Source organism: Meriones unguiculatus, chromosome 17 (genome assembly GCF_030254825.1).
Source record: "Meriones unguiculatus strain TT.TT164.6M chromosome 17, Bangor_MerUng_6.1, whole genome shotgun sequence".
Taxonomy (NCBI): domain Eukaryota; kingdom Metazoa; phylum Chordata; class Mammalia; order Rodentia; family Muridae; genus Meriones; species Meriones unguiculatus.
Genome location: NC_083364.1, coordinates 87,438,896 through 87,460,659, shown reverse-complemented (window position 1 = coordinate 87,460,659; position 21,764 = coordinate 87,438,896). Strand labels below are relative to the sequence as shown.

The following is a 21,764-nucleotide window of genomic DNA, read 5'->3' as shown; positions in this document are numbered from 1 at the left end:
TGACATCACAGCTTGTCAGTCAAAGTCCTCAGAGACAAGTTTCTCCTCTGGCTGAGATCAGGCTTCAGCCTTGTTCTCCCAGCCAGAGCCTCCTGGAGGGAATCCCAGTTGCTGTGGGTCCATGTCCTGACAGTCTGGTAGCCTAAGGAGACCTACAAGTGTCTTCTGTTACTCATTCTTCCCACCACGGTTACTATAGAGACAGAGATATGTAAAAACCTAGACAACAGATGCAAAGGAGTAATTTGAGTAACGGTGCATAAACACCAGGTGATAAAGACGAGAAGATAGAAGGGAGGTGGCATAAATATGAATTGCTTTCTTTACTTTGCCCTCACTATGTTGGAGATCAGCACAATGTCCAAGCTCAGGGAAATGAGTAGTCTAGAAAAATAGAAAGCAAAAGTCATATTTTAAAAATAAAAATTTGCAAATGACAAGGAAGAGGAAATGATTATGAAAAGCATAAATGTCATAGGGATGTGAGGCAAGCTCACGTGGACATTTTAGTGAACAGGAATGGTAGCCACCAGGGGGTGGAAAGATAACTTTGGACCCTCCGCTGGGTTCTCAGTGAACGCATATTTGAGAGAGGAAGGGTTGCAGATATCTGTAAGAAAAGAAATAGAATCCCGTGGCTTTTGCAGTATGAAAGAGTCCAGAGGCTTAAAAGAAAATAGATAATGGTTTGAAGAATGGCCTTAACATCACAAATCATGTGCATGCCCTGGCCCTGCAGATTGTGGCATGCAGAAGAAAAATAACTCTGGTTTGATGAAGACATCTTTGGGGAGGGAAATCGGATTTTTAAACTCTTTTATTTACTATTGCTATTATTATTATTGCTTTTGTGTGTGTCCATGTGGTGTTTGTGGGTCTTGTATCTCGGCTCACATGTGGAGGCTAAAGAATAACTCTACAGCTAATTCTCTTCTTGCAACTTTTTGAAGGTTCTGGGGATCAAACTTAGTTGCAAAGCTCATGATTTAGCACCTTGAGCCATCTCACCAATGCAAAAATCAAAATTTTAATCAGACGCAAATGTGAAGCTATTGTTCATGTCCTTCACCTAGGAAAGTCCCCTGGGATAACATTCCTCTTCCTTCCCCAAACTCAAAATCCTCTGATTCCACAACAAATCCATCCTCCATGGCTCATACTTCTGTGAGAAATATCAGGGCTATCATGAGGAGGTGGCAGTTGACATGGAGCTTGCTGCTCAGGTGGGGACGACCTGAGCTGACTCTCTAGTAGGCAGGTGAGAAGCCAGGTAGCGGCCTGCTTTTGTGATCCCAGACTCAGCTCCCAGGAGCTTGCTGGCCAGCTAGCCTAGCCCAACCATTGGTGAGTTCCAGGTCCTAGTGACAGAGTCTGTCTCAAGGACTGAGAAGAAAACCCTTTTGGTTGACCTACACACAGTCATGCATGCAGACGCCACAGAGCAGACACAGAAAAGAATGTAGCCATCGTTAGCTGAAGGATCGATGAACCAGAGTACACCTAAGACTTTGCTAAAGTTCAGCTTTGTTTTCCACTGAGCACACAGCAAAGTGAGTCGGGGGAGCTTGGGACATTAGGCAGACTAGGTCACAGCCCTCCTGCATTGACTGTCTATAATGAAGGCTGGCCTAGGAAATTGTCCTTCTAATAGTGACACAAGGATGCAGGACATGATCTGACTTGTCCTGATATTATCAGAGAGGAAGAGGAACAAAGGGTTCTAAGATGATTTATCGTCTTGTACTTTTGTGGAGGAGAAGCAGCAGCGTTTGTGTGGTGTGTCAGAGGGTGGGGCCGTGGAAATCCTGCCAGCCACTCCTGAGTCCTTCCGTAAACTTTCTGATATGGGTGGGGCACAGGAGGACAGAGTAGAATAGAACTTGCTTGAAGCAACAGAACTAAAACTTGTGTGAAAAAAGAAGGTTTCACAAGTACATAAATTACATACATACAATGCAACACATACATATATACACACACACACATACAAACAGCATGTGTGCGTACACGCATATTCACACACAACGTGATTGACTAGTCCTATCAGATACTAACTCTATTTAAAATCAATAATACTTAAGATAAACTGCTTCTGGCATGGACACACCTAGTCCACAGGACACAGCAAGTTGATTTTCTGGCAGAAACATAACAATATGAGCTTTGAGAATTATTTAATAGGCCACCTTTAGACATTTGGCTTAGCGAAGATTAGAACCTCAGAAGAAAAATAAACTTTCTTACAACCTCTACGGAATATAAAGCCGTGGCTCACAGCGCAGAAATCGCGGCATTCAGAGGATTGGGCCAGAGGGACCCGAGCTAGCCTGTACCATGTCAAGTGTCTGATCATCCTACACCACTTTATAGCAATGTCCTGTCTCAAAAATGTATAGTTATATAAAACACAGAGGACAAATTCAGAAGTAGAATGGTTATGAATCAGATACACAAAAATAAGACTTTTTATGCTTGCAAAGAACAGAACAGTAAAGGTAAAAAAAAAAACATTTTGTTATATACAACTTTTAAACTTTGGAATGTACAAAATGATGTAGTAAAATGAGCAACCCAGACCAATTATTCTTTTTTGTTCTTTGGTTTTGCAGACAGGGCTTCACTATGTAGTCTGGAATTTGTGTAAAATAGGCTGGCCTCAGACTCACAGAGATCTGCCTGTCTCTATCTGCCGAATGCTGAGAATGAAGGTGTGAACCACCACCCCCAACTGACAAACTATTTTTAAAGTAAAAATATGTAATTTATAGCCTTGTTATTTTAGTTATTCTTAACTCTAAGAGTCCAATTTATGAGTTACCAGACTGAAATAAAAGTGAATAAAGAGATCAATTACCCAGTCTGAGTTTCAAGCACCAATTCAGAACATGGATGTTGCAAATCGCAGCCTTGATCAGAGAAATGATGGCAAAAGATAGCTATCTTTTTCTCATTTATCAGTTCTCTAATCTGACAGCCTATCTGTGTCATTGCCATGCTGGTGTCTGTGGAGGATTTCACGATTTTTTTTTTTTCTGTATATAGGTTCACCATGGCATGCATTTGCAAATAATAACACTTACACACTGTTTACGCCAGAAGATTTCTAGAATTTTTATTCCAAATAAGTCATTCAGAACAGTTAGGTCTCCAGTGAGAAGATGTTTGTCAGCTGTTTATAATAATAATAATGTAAACCTCAGAATAGGTGAATATAAAGTAAAATAATATATACCCAGTAATAATAAAATTTCAGGGAGAATACACAGAAAATAAGTAGTGCTATGAGGTGAAGTGACAAAGATGGTGTCATTTTATGCAACTGCAAAGGTGTGAATGTGTAAATGACAAAAGGTGTGGGTGTGATAGCTCATTAACAGACTCTAGTGACGAAGTTCAGGATGATCCACTTCTACATCCATATTTTCTGCATCTTTTGAAATATTACTTGAATATGTTGAAAACTGTACATTTCTTCTCTAAATTTCATCTTTTCTCTCAGTATCTATTTGTTTATTTATTTAGTTATTCACCCACACAGTCAGCCAGTCATTTTTGAGATAGGATTTAGCTGTATACACTAGGCTGACCTGGAACTCAGTTTATATACCAGGATCGCTCCAAAATTAAGATCCTCCTACCTCAATCTTTCAAATGCTGGGATTACAGATGTATATTATCATACCAAACATCAGGTTTTTAATATCATAGACACCTGTATCTTACGTTGAAGATGAATAGCTTATTTATCCTATTTATGTCAGAGAATTGGAATACCAGATATACAAGAGTTTCAAAGGCTCCTTCTTTAGAGAGGAAATTGTCTAGAAATCATATGCTCAACTGAAAGGAACAAAACCTCTTAATTAGGATTAATTAGGACTTCCGAAATGGATACCTTGAGCATCTACTTCCTATGCGACCTTACTGTCATAAAGAAAGATAACACTGTCCATTACACAGCACTATTTCAGACATGTCTTCCAGTGACTGTATTGCAAAAAATGCAGCACTTTCATGATGAATAGGCCTCGAAGCACCACTCTCCAGAATCACTGTCATTTCATCAGAGTTCAAAGGATCTTTGAATGAAAGAACATTGTTTCATAGCTGATGTTGCCATGCTCAACACACAGCAGTATGAAACATAATGATTCTCCGGGAACTGTCTGCCACAGTGTTCATGCCAGAGCAGGGCATCAATACATTGTCAAGGATACACACACCACGCATAGGTATGTGACAGAGGAGGCAAAGGCAGTTTGCACATAAGTTAGTCTGTTTCTTGTGCCAGAGGCAGGAGAAACTTAAACATAACAAGGTGGAACCACCTGTTTACAAGAGCCAGTGTGAAGGAGCAGTCCAGCCTGCTGGGACTTGCCAATTTATGTAAATGCTGTAGGGCTTCCTTTCTTGGTATGCATGAAACATTTACGAGACATTTGTAAGCTTTTGTATCAGCCCGCTTAGATGTAACAGAGCCATGATCTGGGCACAAAATCCAGAGGAACTGTGTACGCACGCCTCAGAAGTTACTCAATTTTGTGTAGAAGACAGAGCTTACAATCAGGTGGGTCTGAAGGAAGGTTAAAGAAGCCATGAGCATCTCTGCTGATGTCTTCTTCATGCAGCCCAGTTCCTGGATGAAAGACATCTGTCTCTCCAGTTCACCAGCAGGAATCTTAGCAGCAGAGCGGGGCTCTCTGGGGACAGGCCGCTCACTTGGATGGATCCACATTCCTCTTTTACTCTGGTTACTTATTTTCTTTCCTCACTTCCTCTGTGTACAGTGAGACCAGTAAATGATTCTAAGCACCAGGGTTTTGGTAAAGAGAGGCACACCAGAAGGGATCCATTAGGAACATGGCTTCTGTTTGTAGTAGTCTAGACCTAGTGTGTGCATGTGTGCCTGTTTATCAGAATGCTGTTAGGTCCTTGGGGAAAGAGCAGTTTCCTGAAATGCTAGCTGTCTTCTGCTGTCATTGCAATGCTGAAAACTTGGTGATTTAGTCTCATTATTGTGACATTTTTCTTCAGAACCATGCTACATTCATAGTGACCAGTTAAAGCCTGTCACTTCCCAAGTGGGATTCAAACCCTGAGGATGATTTTATTTCTGGCTTATCATCATGAAGACGTGGATGAATTTCAGCTCCCAGGTGCCTCTCTCCTTCCCCTGGAGACAGGATTAGGATCACTAAAAAAATAGGTATCCAGAAGTCACTATCAATGATAGTAAATGTGCCTGATAAACACACCGACGTATATTATAGTAGTAAATAAAATCAAGACAAATTTTCAAAAAAGATTTATAAAATCATATTTCTCATCTCCATTTCCAAACGTGTTTATCCTGCAAGTTCCAGAAACCCCCCTTCTGGGCACCCAAGACTTTCACCTCTCCCTTCACCCTCTCATCCCCTTTCACTTTCCCAGTGGCCTACAGACTCAGTACTTGGTGTTTTATGAATATCCCCTCCTGGTAGTCATGAGTGTGTTTGAATTACTCTTGTGTACTGATCCATCACCTGTTATATCTTCAGTCTGTCTTTGTCCTCTCCGCTGAGATATTGGTTTTACCAAAGCACGTCCACTTATCTATTTTCCCAAGTATCACGAGGCTATTTACACCCCAATGTTTACTACAGCACTGTTCACAGGAACAGTTATGCAAGCAGCCTGTGTCCAGAAAAAGAGAGGTGGACAGAATGTGGTCCAGATGCAACAGAATTGCCTTCACTCACAGAGAAGAATGAGATTACATTGTTTGCCAGAAAGTGGGTGTGACGGGAGAGCATCATACCAAGGGAACTTAGTCAGTTTCAGAAAGGCATCATGGCTCCCATTTGTGGTCCCTAGATTTTATTTAGATACCTAAAATCATGTAGGGCATGAAAGTTGAAATCAAACATAGAACAAAGGAGAATCATGATGAATGGGAGAAAGAGGAGGGTAGAGCCCATGGGAAGCTGCTGATCAGTGTGCACTGTGTATTTGTATGAAAATGTCCTTTTATAAACAGTATTGTGTTCAATGAATACATGCAATGGATACTCTTAATGAAGAAAATTTTACAATGTCTTTTCTAAAGAATGCCCCATCACTTACTCTCCCCATAACATCAAGCCCAGCATGGTGGTAGTGAGGCCAGTTCCTCAGCCTCTTTTTCCATTTCTCCCTTCCCCCACCTTTCTGCTGAAATACACATACTCTCCTGCTTCTGTGCTTTTAGCCCAAGTTGAATCACCCTCTGTTCCTTCACTCTATGCCCCTTCATCATGATACTTCCAAAGGACTTTCTCTAAACCCCCCAACTCCAAACACCCTCACTCAGGGCAGTGCCTTACAGAGAACTCACCTACTCAACCGTACCTGTCCATATCCTAAACAAATATTAATAGTTTTACAAGCAAGAAATATTTCCCCTCTAGAAGCACCTAGCACAGGGGTTTATCAGCTTCACTGAGATGGTTACCGAAGGCTTGACTTCTCTCCTTCTCTCTTCCAGTGGCACCACCCCCCTATACGTACGACCATGAGATGGAATGCTGTGTAGACCTGCCTCCACCATACTCTCCAGCCCCACAAGCTTCAGCCCAGCGCTCTCCACCCCCTCCTTATCCTGGAAACTCAAGGAAATATTCCTCCTCCCAGGACTGAATATGTGCCAATTAACAGTTTTGCCCAGAACAAAATGCCTCAATTTAGAAACACACAAAAAATTAATTGTCTACTGTTTAGGGTTCTCAGGTGAACACCCACGTGCACCAGGCTCCTTCTCTGCTCAGAGCTGACCCTCCCTGTGTGGAGAATTATGCTTGGTCCTCTGACGTCACGTATTAGGTGATTTACTGATCCACCCAAGCACAGTGAGATTAAAGCAGTGCACTGGCAGACCCTCCAAGCATCATGCCGCCTTAGGACTAACTGGAGGAAATTTCAGCATTGAGCCTGGAGTAAAGACGACACACGATAGTCTGGTCTATAGCAGGAAAGAGCTGTACTACATATACCTTTAGAAGAACTAGAATGATTCATTACTTCTTTTATCCACAAATATGTATTAAGTGCCTTAGAGCCTACTCTGTGCCTGACACCACTGGGGCCACTGGGTGGAAGTAGCCAGAAGGGAACTTTGGTTTTGGCACAGGCATACCTCATCTTGTTGCACTTTGCCCTTTTGCACTTTGCAGGTGTTGCAGTTTTTATAAATTGAAGGTCTGTGGTAACCTTGTGGCAAACAGTGTCATTCTGCCAACAGTAGGAGCTTGCTTCTTATCTTTGTAATTGTGATAATTATCAAAATATTTCAAATGTTTTAATTGTTGTTATACTATGTCTATTATAGTGATCTGTGTTCAATAATGGTTGATGTTATTATTGTGGTCTTTTGTTTTGGGTTGTCATGAACTCTACCCCCATAAAACAGTGAGCTTGGTAGATTGACAAATATCATGTGTATTGGGTCTGCTCCACTCTAAAGCTCCACCCTTTCTTCCCCCATCTCTCCCTATTCCAAGAACAGTATTGAAATTAAGCTAATTAATAGGCCAACAATGGCCTTTAAATATTCAAGCTAAAAGAAGAATCCTATCTCTTGTGTTAAACTCAAAGCTGGAAATAATTCATCTTGATGAGAAAGGCATGTTCAAATCTAGGATAAGCTAAAAGGCTAGCCTCTTATACTGTGTCCATAAGGTAAACCGTAAACAAAAATGAGAATTTCTTGAAGGAAACTAAAATTGCCTTTCTCCAAACACCTGCATGATAGAAAAGAGTGAAGGGACCCCATTGTTTCTAAGGAGTACTCTTCAGTGTTGTGGGTAGCAGATCAAAACAGTCATATATACTCCAGTCATAAAGCTTAATCCAGAGCTGGCACCTAATTCTCTTCATTCTACAAAGGCTAGCAGAGGTATAAAAAAAATGTAAGCATAACTTAGATGCTGTAACAGAAAGATTTGAAGGGAGCAGAGATCTGGTCCTGGAGTGAAGGAAAGGAGCTACATCTGAGTATCAAAGTGCAGAGTGAAGCAGCAGTCACTACTCCGGGAACTGCAGCTCATTCTCCTGAAGCCCTAGCCATCGCACATAAGGATGGCTTCAGTAAGCCAGAGTCTTGATGTAAACGAAAGATCCTACTGGTGGAAGACATGGCCTTCTAGAACTTCCAAAACACAAAACAAAAAAATAAGAAGAAGAGGAAGAAGAAAAAGAACAACCAAGTCCATTTTCAGTGTAGTTTGATGAATGTTTTGAGCCAAGTATTGAGACCTACTGCTCAGGGAAGGAAATACAAGGTTTCTTTCAAAATCTTAATGCTTATTGACAATGCACTGATCACCCAAGTGTTCAGCTGAAGATATACAAAGAGACAAGGATGTTTTCATGTTTACTAATGATCCCATACCCACTCTGGCTCTCATAGACTATGGTTAACTTCAACTTTCAAAACGTACTGTTTATGAGATCATAGCTGACACAGAAATGGGGTCTTCTGGAGGCTTGACGAAATAAATTAGAAGCATCCTGGAAAGGACTCAGAACTGTAAATACCATCCAGATCATCCATGATTCATGAAAGGAGGTCAGGATATCAATATTAATGTACATTTTGAAGAAGTTGATTTCAACTGTCATGCGTAACTTTGAAAGTTTTAAGGCTTTGGTGAAGGAGGTGCATGCAGATATGGTAGAACCACAAAGGAACTAGAATTAGAGAAGGAACTTGGAGGTGTAACTCAATTACTACATCTCATGATATCACTATGATATGAACAATTGCTTCTTATGGGTGAGCAATGAAAAGTGGTTTCTTCAAGTGAAATATACTTCCGGTAAAATGTACTGCAGGCAGAGATGATATGATAGCAAGAGTTTATGGAATTTTTAAGTGATCGTCAGCAGCAGGATGAGAGATAACTACAAATCTGAAGGATGCTGCAGAGAACTGTTTCATGAAGAGAAGTTTTCAACCCATGCATCAGGCTTCACTGCCATCCTAACAGTCTTTCAGCTTCAGCAACCACTAGCATAACCACTGAGCAGCTATCACCACGTCACCACCAAAAAGACTTGGACCTGCTGAAAGCTCAGGTGCTAGTTGCCATTTTTTTTTACCAATAAAATATTTTAATGAGTGTGCATACACTGTTTTGAAGACACTTAATAAACTGTACTGCAGTATAAACTTAATTTTAATGAGCACTGGAAAAGGAGTATCCCTGTGACTCCTTGTGAAATTTCCTTTAAAAGAAAGACAAACAGCCTCATGGGTGACATCAAAGTGTTACTGGTATGGGAGAAAAATCAAACCCATACCATGTCTAACGTATATCTGTGCAAAAAAAAAAAATAGTTGCAGCATTACTGTTGATTACATAGCTTTGTGAAAATCCCTTCCATCAAGATTCCACACAAAATCTGGCAGTGTAGTAAAGAAATATTCTAGAAAGTATGTCTAAAAAAGGAATAGCAAATTAGTCCTTTGAGCCTCAAATTTTTGCTTATGTTTTAGGTACATTTGTAGTGACCAACTGTGTCCCCAGCAGTGAAAGCAGCAGATGAATCATATCCATTTAATTTGATTATTTATAAAAGATCAAAAACCCTCAACTTGTTTTGGGGCTAAGATCTCCATAGTCATTACTAACCCCTCCCAAGAACCACTTGGCTTTAGTCACAGGTATGATGAAGGTTGCTCCAACTGTGGAATAAAAGGTGAAAAACCAATATTCCTATGGTTTTACATCAGTAGCAAAAGGCCATAATTTGACCATATACAACACACTCTTTTAAGGGGTAAATAAAATATTTCTTTCTACAGAAATATACCTCAGTGTAGTAGCCAATTTTTCCCATTTTATAAACTTTAAATAATCCATTCTTTTAGAAAGTTACAGAATTAATTGGAAGGGTTAGAAGGCACCATGTTGCTTTTTGCCAAGGACAGACATGTATGAAGTGCTTACTGTTAAATGCAAAAACAGTCAATATAAAATCAGATGTGCTGTGTTCTAGTGAGACTGACCTTCACGTTTGTATTTTTATGTGGATCCTTTCTCTACTTTAAAACTAAGTGGGCACTAGACATGCCCACTAAGATAGAATAGTTGTACTGAAATCTGTATACCTAAGGAAGCTAAACAAGAAGGAGGACCCTGGGTAAGATGCTCAATCCTCACTCAGAAAGACAAACAGGATGGACAGTGGAAGGAGAAAACAGGAAACAGGACAGGAGCCTACCACAGAGGGCCTCTGAAAGACTACCCAGCAATGTATCAAAGCAGATGCTGAGACTCATAGCCAAACTTTGGGCAGAGTGCAGGGAATCTTAGGAAAGAAGGGGGAGATAGTGGGACTTGGAGGGTACAGGAACTCCACAAGGAAAGCAACAAAACCAAAATATTTGGGCACAGGGGTATTTCTGAGACTGATACTCCAACCAAGGACCATTCGTGGATATAACCTAGAACCCCTGCATAGATGTAGCCCATGTCAGCATCCAAGTGGGTTCCCTAGTATGGGGAACAGGGACTGTCTCTGACATGAACTCAGTGGCTAGCTCTTTGATCTTCCCCCCACCCACTGAGGGAGGAGCAGCCTTGCTAGGCCACAGAGGAGGACATTGCAACCAGTCCTGATGAGACCTGATAAGCTAGGGTCAGATGAACGGGGAGGAGGACCTTTCTTATCAGTGGACTTGGAGAGGGGAATGGGAGGAAATGAGCGAGAGAGGGTGGGACTGTGGGGGAATGAGGGAGTGGGCTACAGCTGGGATACAAAATGAATAAACTGTAATTAATATAAAAAATAATAATTAATAAAACTATTTGCTGACCATTAAGAATCTTTATACCACTTTAAAAGGAAACCTAAAACACTTAATTCAATATCAGGATTATAAATCAGTAACATTCTAAAATGACACTAAGAAACTTGACAAATAGCCAAAAGAAATACTTTCTAGTATAAGTTATGGAATCCATGCTTGTAGTTGAGAAACTCAATATGAGTTAATAGTGCTGATTACTGTATCAAATCTCCACATTAGAAATGTGTGGATCTGACTGAACATGGTCTACAGAAGGAATTGAGGCTAGATTTGTTTTGAGTGGCTTGCTTGGCTAAGGCAAGGATAATCTTAGCTTCAGAGGAGATGGAATGCCTCCAAGAGTTCTGGCTGTTCTAGTGAGAGGCTCCCTGCCTCACATGAAGTATTGGCATAGGGTTAAACAGTACACAGGCTTGAATTTATTTTTCCTCTGCAAATGTGATTAGTTTACACTACTCTGCAGCTATAATTCACAATGCCAAACTGCCTGTGGTTTGAGAATGTTGTTTGCAAATGCAGTGCATGTTCCTAACATAGTGAGGTAAGACTGCTGAAATGGAAGGTTGGTCTTCACACTAATGGACACCTATCACATGCCTTCTGCATTCTGTAAGTCTTGCCTGCATGGGAACCACCTTTGTCCACACCATCTCTCACTGAGTCATGTATGGGTTCCCCTAAGGCACAGCACAAACCTATATATTTACAGTAGAGGAAGGATTTTACTGTTTTTATTAGTGTCATAATAACAAATGAATATGTCATAGATGCCTGAAGCTCACTGATTATTTCCACAAATGATGTATATTGGAAGAAAACAATATTTGATGTAAAAAAAAAAACTGGAATATGGTTACTTAAGAACTAACAAATGCTATGGCTAAATTGTTTATAATGAGCAATAAAATGAAAGAACGTACTATAATAAGAACCATGTCTTAACTGTCTGTGTCATTATTCTTCTATCTCTGCTGAATTGGTCTTTTTTTCGTTGCACAAAAAAAAAAAAAAAACAATAATAAACAAAACAAAACAAAACAAAAAAACGGGTTTGGAGCCACACTGACATTTTTTAGTTATTCGATTTACATCCCAACCGTAGCCCCCTCCCGCCTCTCCTCCTGGTCTCTCCCTTCCTTTCTTTCCTCCTTCCTCTCCCTCCTTCCCCTGCCCCTTACAAACAGGGAACCCTCCCCCAACCTGCCCCGACACATCTGCTCACAGCAAGATTGAGCACTTCTTCCTCTTTCACAGTGTCCTGGCAAGACAGTCCCAGGGAAAGTGATCGAAAAACATACATGGATCTGACTGAACATGGTCTACAGAAGAACAGACTATGTCAGAGGCAGCCCCCATTCCTCTTTCTAGGGGACCCACATGGAGACCAAGCTGCCCATTGGGTACGTCTGTGGAGGGGGTCTAGACCAAGTACGTGCACGGGTCTTGGTTGGTGCTTCAGTCTCTGCAAGTCCCCCTGGGCCCACGTTCCTCGGCTCTGTTGGTCTTCTAGTAAAGCTCCTGTCCCTCCGGGTTCTTCTATCCTTTCCTCCCACTCTTCCACGAGGCTTCATATGCTCTGCCCAATTTTTGGCTGTGTCTCAGCGTCTGTTTCGATCCACTGCTGGGTGGAGCCTTCCAGAGAACAGCCGTGTTGTTTCCATCTACAGGCATAATTAATAGTGTCAGGGTTGGCTCTCTTCTTTAGAGTGGGTCTCAGGTTGGGCCAGGAATTGGTTGCCGATTCCCTCACTCTCTGCCCTATCTTTATCCCTACACATTTTGTAGGAAGGGTAAATTTTTCATCGAAGTTTTTATGGGTGGATTTGTGTTTCCTTCCTCCACTTGGAGTCCTGTCTGGTTAGAAAGTGGCCTCTTCAGTCTCCATAATCCTTGCTACTAGGGGTCTCATCTAGAGTCATCCCTATATCCTCCCAGGAACCTACGCTGCTGAGTGAGGGCATCTCTGAGACACGCTTGAGACCTACACCGACTTTTTAATTCTGTCTCTCACCTAGGATATTTTATTTCCAATAACTAAATTTTTGTTCTGTGAAATATGAATGATACAATGGGCCTCACTGGGTTTTCTGAAAACTGGATGAAAATATACAATTTTTTTTCTTTTTTTAGTTTGGAGCCAGAGACTTGAAAATACCTTAACCATATGAACTCAAGTTAAATTTTTAAATTTTGTAATAAAATAATAGTCTGCAGACCCGTGCATTTAGAGCTAAAGTAATTGAAACTAAATTAAGTGAAAAAATTTTCTTCAGTTTCACTAACCCATCTCAAGTGATGTGGCTGGTGTCTGCCATCCTGGACTGCGGCATACTGGAAAGGACCGTGACAAGTGTGAGGTAGAACTCAATCACCTCTAGCTAGAGAACAGGTAATTCTAACTCCCTTCGATAATGAGGGAATAAAGTATTGCAATACTAACAGGCTGTGATGTGCGGGGCCCCGTGAGGAGTGTTGCCCTCTAAGATTCTCCCAAGAACAGAGATAGTGGGTGAAAGACAGGAGACAGACTATGGGTCTCATATTAGAGTTGGTCAGACATCTTCAGTCTCCTCTCCGAGTCAAATCAATTCTCCAAATGCCAGCTCAACTCTAGACACCACGAGAAAATCCAGGGCCAGCTTCACCTTCTAAAACAGCAACACCATGATATTACTTCTGTTTTCTGTAATCCTCTAGTCTCCACCAATCAGAAACTGCACACGCCATACATCTATACTATTCTGATCTTGTCTTTGTCCAGCAAAGCCCATTTTGACAAATCTTGGTTGTAGACGATGTAGGTTGAACACCCATGAGATACTATCCATTTCAAAACACTGAATGCTAGATTTCTCTTTTTAATTTTTGATTCATGTATTCATTCTTCATGAAATGTTGTTTCATTTTATATTTTTATTATTAGTTATATCTTATTAACTCTATATCCCAGCTGTATCCCACTCCCTCATTCCCTCCCAATCCTACCCTCCCTCCCCCATCTCCTCCCTGCTCCTTTCCAAGTCCACTGATAGGGGAGAACCTCCTCCCCTTTCTGACCCTGCTTTTTTTTAATTATTATTTTAGCTTCATTAAAACAATCCAACACCAGATTATAAAGTCACAGGATCACCTACGTAAAACAAGAGGAATCACACCAGGACACAGAAAGAAGTAGGTGGAGAAGATCGGGGGTCATCTTGGTACTATTTCCCACAGCCAGGGTATTTTATCACATTCTTCTATGGCTGCTATTTGGACTTTAGGCAATGTAGAAAAATAAATGTTTCCTTCTAACAAGAACACAGTGACTCAATAGCTAAAGGAATCCCAGGGCTGTGTCTGGCTGTAATCAAATTGCTTTTATTGAAGTGACAATAGTAGAACGGATCTGGCAACACTGGAAAGGCATGCTAGCCAAACGCCACATTCCTGAGCAGCACTGAAAGAGGCGCATGTGGCTTGTGTTCCTCATAAAGATCGTCTATTCTCCGCACATTGCACTGGGCAGAGAAGAAAGTGTACCACATACCACTCACCTCTCCTAACAAGTCTCAGCAGAGTCACAAATTCTTACCTTTTGTTTCCAGATTTTCCCAAGATGCTAGTGTAATCCTCACCGGGACAATTCCAAGACAAGTCTCCAAATGAATGTACACAGATCGAGCTGCTTTAGAGCCTAATCCTGAATACCTTCAGTAAAAGCAGAAAGAATGAGTCCAAGGATAGTCTTGAGACAGCACAAATGTGCTAGGGAGCTCTGCCTTCTCTGGAGCAAGCGAGGAGAGCCATCAAGTTGCTCACAGATCCAGTTCCTTCTGGTTGGCTTGTCCTCTTTTAAGCCATTGCCAGTAGCTTCTGAGTGTGGAGTGACATCCTTTTCTCACATGTATTCGACTGTGGGTGGGAAATGAATGAGACAAGTGGGCTTGCCTCCACGGCCTAACACATGGACGTTTTAATCTTCACTGACTGAAGTCCACAGACAAAAAACAAATGAAGTGTGACATCCCGTTCTGTACCTGCACACCAGTCACTTAAGGTGAAGTGTGATTCCCCTGTCTGAACCTGCACACCAGTCACTTAAGGTGAAGTGTGAGTCCCCTGTCTGTACCTGCACACCAGTCATTTGCTGGCGATGACTTTGGAAGCAGATCAGAAGGATCAACTACTCTGAATTCAACTCCTGTGAACACGCCTTAGAAAGCAGCCCCTCTGAGCCCTTCGCCACCTTGTTAACAGAGGACATTAGCTTCCTGATATGCTGGCCTCGGAGACAGAGCCTTCTCTTGCTTATTCTGTGGAAGCGTCTTCATTCCTCCACGCATCACAAATGGGCCCAAACCTGTACAAGAAAACATTAGCAGTTTTTTTTTTCAATCAGAATTTATTGTGTCCCTCCTCTGCCCACTTTTGTAGGTATTTTTGTATTCTTCATAACCTGGATTATCTCTCTGCCTCCCCTTTGCCTTATAAGCCCCTTGGAAGCAAGAACTTGAACAATGTCTCCTGGGGGATATTACACATTTTAAATCACAAAATAACTGGGTGGGTGATAATATTCAGTATTTGACAATTTAAAATACGAAGACTATGCCAATGAGTTCCAAGGTCTTCCCCATTTTCTCTTCTAACCAATTTAGTATATCTGGTTTTATGTTGAGGTCTTTGTTCCACTTGGACTTTAGTTTTGTGCAAGGTAATAAATATGCATCTATTTTCATTTTTCTGCATGTAGACAACCAGTTCAGAAAGACACACATGGTATATACTCACTTATATAGTCCTATAAGATAGGATAAATATACTAAAATATGTGCACCTAAAGAAGATAAACAAGAAAGAGGACCCGGGGTAAAATGATCAACCCTCACTTAGAAAGACAAATGTGATGGACATAGGAAGTAGGAAGAAATAAGAAACAAGAAATAAGAAATAAGAAAGACTCTACCTAGCAGCATATCAAAGCAGATGCTGAGACTTATAACCAAACCTTCGGTAGAGTGCAGGGGATCATATGATAAAGGGGGGGGGGAGTTAGTATGACCAGGAGAGGACAGGAGCTCTGGGCCCAGGGGTCCTCTATGAGACTGTTTCTCCAACCAAGGACTATGTATGGATGTAACCTAGAACCCCTGCTCAGATGTAGCCCATGGTAGCTCAGTATCCAAATGGGTTACGCTAGTAAGGGTAACAGAAACTATTTCAGACATAAACTTAATTACTGGCTTCTTTACCTCCTCCCACCCCCTGAGGGAGGAACAGCCTTGCTAGGCCACAGAGGAGGACATTGCAGCTAGTCCTGAAGATACCTGATAAGCTAGGGTCAGATGGAAGGGGAGAGGACCTCCCCTAGCAATGGTCTTGGAAAGGGAAAGGGAGGAGGTGAGGGAGGGATGATGGGATTGGGAGGGAATGAGAGAGAAGGCTACACTGGGATACAAAGTAAATAACCTGTGGTTAATATTAAAAAAAATAAAAATTAAAAAAATAAAATAAATATATAAATATATAAATACTAAGACTGGGTTGGAATAACAGCTCATTTAGCAAACTATTTGCTCTGCAAGCATAGGGACCTGAGTTCAAACCCCAGAAACTAGACATGGTAGTGCAGTCATGTGATTCCAGCACTGGGGAAGCAGAGGCAAGCAGATCTCTGAAGCTCACGGCCAGCCTGCTTTACCCATGTTCCAGATAAAAGTGAGAGACCATATCTCCAAAACCAATAAGGGCAGCTTATAAGAAATGGTACCTGGGAATCATCTCCGGCCTCCCCACATATGCAAATTCACGTGCATTCAAACCCTATACGAACTTGGGCATCGTATACATGAGCACATAGATGCAAACACAGAGAATGGGGTGACCTAATAGTGAACAGAATATTTCTACATGGTGTCCAGAACCTGAGGTGTGGATCAAAGAAATGACCCAATGCTGAAGTATGCTAGTTTTTAACTGATGACACGTATCTGTCTAGACACAAGTGAATTGTGATGTTAAATAAAATGTACATGTCTGCCCATGTAAATGAAAGTATTCATCTTGACTGACTCCTTTAAAAAGAATAAAACTACATGCCAGCTTGGCAGAGTCACTTGTCTAATTCTACAAATTGAAATTGACTTTCTCCTATTTTACATAAAGAGAATTGCTTCTTAAGTCACATTTCCATAGGATGGATTCTGATGTCACTCAAACTTGAGATACAGTGTACAGGTGACTCACTCAAGAGCGTTTGTGCTGAAATGAGACGCCATGATTCATTCATTTCCATTTCTTCGGGGTGTATTTAAAAAACTGAGCATTCTGAGAAGAAATGAAAACCAGTTAAGACAGAATGAAAAATGGGGAATAAATGGCAAGCAGCTTTTGTACTATTATTGAGTATATGCAGAGAAATAGTATATTTACTTACCTTTTAAAGATAAAAAAACACCCTTGTGAAATGATTCTTAATAGACTCGTTCTTACAAATGTCACCTGCCATAACAACAATGACAATATCTGTATGTGTGTGTGTGAGCATCTGTATAACAAGCACTGTTCTAATAGTCTCTGCAGTCAGATTTGACGCTACTCAACTCTGTGTGGCAGGGACTAAAAACACCCTCAGATTTTCATAATTCAAAACTGTATTGTGTGACTTCACAGTTAAGAAGAAAAGGCATTTCTTTCAGTAAGAATAAACTTTGAGTTCTTCAAAGAATACAACCAGATTTTTGTTCCTTGTGACTTGCCTGTGAGAGTCTTGGGTCTGGAGGAGAGGCTTCAATTCCAAGTGAATGCCTGCACATGTCTGAACAGTCTTAATGACTCACGCCCTTCCATTGCTCATCTGCTGCAATTCTTCTGAGGTTCCAGAGTTTATGACAATATGGGCAGGGCCAGAGAGTGAACGGACTCTCTTATTTCTGAGACAGCACCTGGGCTCTCTGATGGAGATACACAGCACCCCCAGAGACTCAGCATGTTTATTCTATAGAGTCAAATGGATGGCAGGATTACTGTATATAGCTGAAACAGGAGGCTGGTTACTAGACCCAGATAAACAGGAAGGCAAAGTCTATGGTATATGACCAAACAAAAATACAGGCTTAGCTAATCTCAAAAGGTGCAATGGAGATCAGTAGTCGAGTAATCTTCAGGCCGTAATCCTTGGTGGAGAAAGCTATGGTTGGCATTTTCTGCACATGCTATCAGCATCTGCACATGGACCAAAGGAATATTTTGCCACCCACCCCTCAGAGTCACACCCAGGATGAAGGACATTGCTAGGAAGACATGAGTTTTAGGCTAGGATCCTGGGCACGGCCATGCCCATGACAGTAGCACACTTTCCCTGGGGACTTCACTCAGAGCTTTCTCTACTCCTTATAGGCTAGACATCATCTTTTCTCATCCTTCAGAAGTTTCCTCTGACTCCATCTGAGTCTCTCCCCAGCAATCCCTATATGTGCCTTTCTTCATGCTGCCTGAAGACACTGAATTAAATATGCACTGTTTATTTGTTTTTACTCTGTATTCTTTCTCCACTGGACTTTAAATTCCACTAGAGTGAGGGCATGTCTGCCGAATGTATAACTCCCAGGGCCCAATACAGGCACTCAATTAAAACAAGACATGCTGAATTAATTATCTAATGTGTCTTACAGAACTACAATGCAGTCTCTAATAAAAACAAAGTTGAATTTAAGCTCAAGTTCCTTCAGTTAAAAGTTTCCATCACAAGCTGGGGGTGGGGGTGGGACCCCCTTTGGGTGGAACACTTGCTGTGTGCCTATGAGGATCTGAATCTGAATGCTGGGTTGCGCTAGGTGTTGTAGCATGCACCTGTAGCCTCTGGTGCTTTTGTAGAGAGACGGGAGCTGTGAGCCACAAAGCCTCGTTTCAAACAAAGTGAAAGGTAAGGACTAACACTGGGGGTTATCTTTTGATCATTTCATGCACATCTCCACATGTATGCTCACGCTCATGCATGCATGAAAACACAGACACGCATACTCAAAGTGGTCATCCCAAAAAGCTCTTCCTTCTCCCTTGCTCTTCTCCATGCTGCCTTTCTTCTGGGCAGCTCCCAGGGAAGGATTAACCTACCCACACTATCCTCGGGCATTTGGAACTCTGTTTTAGACCTCTAATAGTAACCTACCTAGAGAATTATTGCTGATATTTAGTAAACTATGAAACATGACCCTTCCCAGGTACTACAGAAGGAAGGGGTCATTTTCTCCAAGATTTGCTTTCTGGGTGTGTGTGTGTGGGGGGGAGTATCATAGAGACAACCTGAAAGATTAACATGACTCCTAAGATAATTACTTTACAAATGTTACCAATGAGTAACAACCTTAGTGGATGCAATACTGTGCTTCTCTGGCTGGGGAGATCTAGAGAGCAAAGGAGTACTGGGAAAGGTTCAAGCTCCATCTCTCCTGCAGGCTTCGGGGAAGCTCTCGTGGCGCATCGGCCTCTCTTGCTGCAGTTCTACTGTGACAACTATGTTTCTCCCAAGTCATGGCTACATGCCACTGCCTCCCAGGGACGTACCCAAATAAATACCCATTGTTCAAACCAGGATCTGTTTTTACCTAACAGCAACCTACATTCTACTCCAAGAAAAGCTGTGTTTAATTGTTAGTGAGAAACAAGTAGTAATGGTGAACAATTAAGGTTCTGGAGTATGAATAGCTGATACTGGATATTTCGGGATCTTCATTTTTAGGGGAAATTACAAACCAGCAGTGCTGTTTCTGGACACCGGATCTGATGTATGCTTTGGGGAATGGGTTTAGGTGAATTAGGCCCTGTAACTGAAAGACAGCATTAAAATTAAAATATTAACAGCCACATTTATACTTACATTAGGAAGAACAAAAAAATTAGCAAAATAAATCAGTTGATAAAATGATGTATCTGGAAATAATTTTAAAAATGGAAGTGATGGATTCTGAACAAGAAAGTGGCTTCTTGCCAAAAAGTTACCAAAAAGTAAGCCTAGTATATCTGCAAATACTTTCTTGAGGATCATGGTCTTTCATTTAAACTCATGTCTGTGGATGATGACTCAATCAACAAATTTTAATCCAGAGCGTATTTTGTACTACACCTTAAAACTGGAGTTAGATCAAAGAAAATGGTAGTAGGAACCTGCGTCAGAAATAGAACGGTCTGTGTGAACTACACAAAAAACAACCACTACACAGCTCGTTCAAGTTCAGTAGGCGGTACTGCTGTGCACACAAGCTGATTCTACAGAGTTGAGCAGGGAGGCAGGGTTACCGCATACAGCTGAGCAAGGAGGCTGGTTCTCAAATAAAGATAGGAAAACGCGGCCTCAGGTGTCACCAAGTTTCAGACCGTGGTCTCCAAGGCAAGGGTGATAAACACTTGAGGTGGGGGACGTGTTAGTGGTTTCACTGCAATCCCTTGGATATTCATTCTCAACGTGGCTTTGTGGAGACTAAGAGGTAGCACCCTGAGATCTGGGACCTGGTAAGAAGGGTGATGTTCTCTGGGAGCGATATACTAAGAAGACACAAGTGCTGGTCTCACAGAAGGAAGTTTCACATGGGTAGGTTGTTACAAAGTGTGGTACTCCGTAAGTACTATACTCTGCAGGCAGCTAGCTCTCCTTTCTCCTCTTTTGCACCTTACAATTCAACCAAGAGGCAATTCCATATTGTTTACACAGCCCAGCTGCCAGAATGTGAGCCAAAAAAACTTCGTTTCTTTATTAGCTACTCAATCTCAGATATGTTGTCATAGAACACAAACTGTACACATGCATCATGGATAAAGAGGATGGGGTACTGTGTGTGTGCATGCTTGGCAGGACCCTGGAGGCAAAACGCAGTTTTATATTTGTTTTACATAAAGTTAATTTAACACCATGTTCTAATCCTGAGAATTCTCTTCCTCTTTTTATTATAGTAACATGATCAATTAACAGCACTTTCCATTTTGTTTATTTTAGCTATAGTTTGCTTGCTGATTTTCTGGGTGGGTGGCCTCTTACTTGTAATGAGGGCTTATCTATTTTTCAGTTTACAAAAATATAAAGATTGAAACCAGAACAGCAAGATATCTCAGTGGGCAATGATGCTTGCTGTCAAGTCTGATCCTAATGAGCTAAGTTTGATCTCCAGATCCCTCAGTGGTAGAGGAGAGCTGACTTCCCAAGGTTGGTTCTGACATGCCCACTCTTGCATTGATATACATGATCATGTGCGAGCACACATACGCATGCACACACAAACACACACATACACAACATACACCACTAAATAAATAATTTACTGAAACTAACAGTTCAGCAACCAAAGAAGGATATCAAGTACTACATAGACCAACCTTTGTCAGTTCATTTGGTTCATTCAACAAATACTCTCTGAGAACCTTGTATATGTCAGTTGTGGCTATGGGCTCCGTGGAGCCTCCAGAGAGCAAAACTCCTCAGCACTTTGTTCTAATAAGAAGGACAGAGGATTAAAGAAAATGTAGTACATCCATTGTGAAAAATCTGTGAGGGGCAAAAAGCAAGGACGAAAGAAGAGTGAACAGGTTTGGTATAAAAATAGTAGGCTATGTTTGGGAGGAGGCTAGGGAGACTTTCACTGTCATATTCATTAAGCAGAGAACTAAAGGTAAGCAGGGAGGCATGGGGATGCAAGAGGCCACAGCGAGAGGGAGCAGCACAGACTCAGGCCCGAAACTGGGACACAGTCAGCTTAATGAAGAGCAAAGAGCCTTTTAAGGCCAGAGCAGAATGAACGGAACAAAATGAAGAGGGATGCAATATCAGAATGGCAAGGATTTAAACATTTACTCTGAGTGAAATGGAAAAAAAAAAATCAATGGATAATGTTGAGACAAAAGAAATAGGTTGAAGATTGATAGATAAATAGATGGAAGATAGATAGATAGATATAGATAA

At 41.4% G+C, this 21,764-nt stretch overlaps 1 protein-coding gene across 2 annotated transcripts in view; it reads left to right on the top strand.

Annotated features, from left to right (window-relative positions):
- Positions 1-11,765, top strand: part of Cyyr1 (cysteine and tyrosine rich 1) — a 91,229-nt gene extending 79,464 nt beyond the window's left edge. The window contains exon 4 of one of the 2 annotated variants that reach the window (XM_021658808.2): positions 6,506-11,765. In XM_021658808.2, coding sequence (XP_021514483.1) covers positions 6,506-6,657 — 152 coding nt within the window. In that variant the 3' untranslated portion in view covers positions 6,658-11,765. The remainder of the gene's footprint in view (positions 1-6,505) is intronic. The other variant, XM_060370680.1, reaches the window with a different exon arrangement.
- The last annotated feature ends 9,999 nt before the right edge of the window (positions 11,766-21,764 follow it).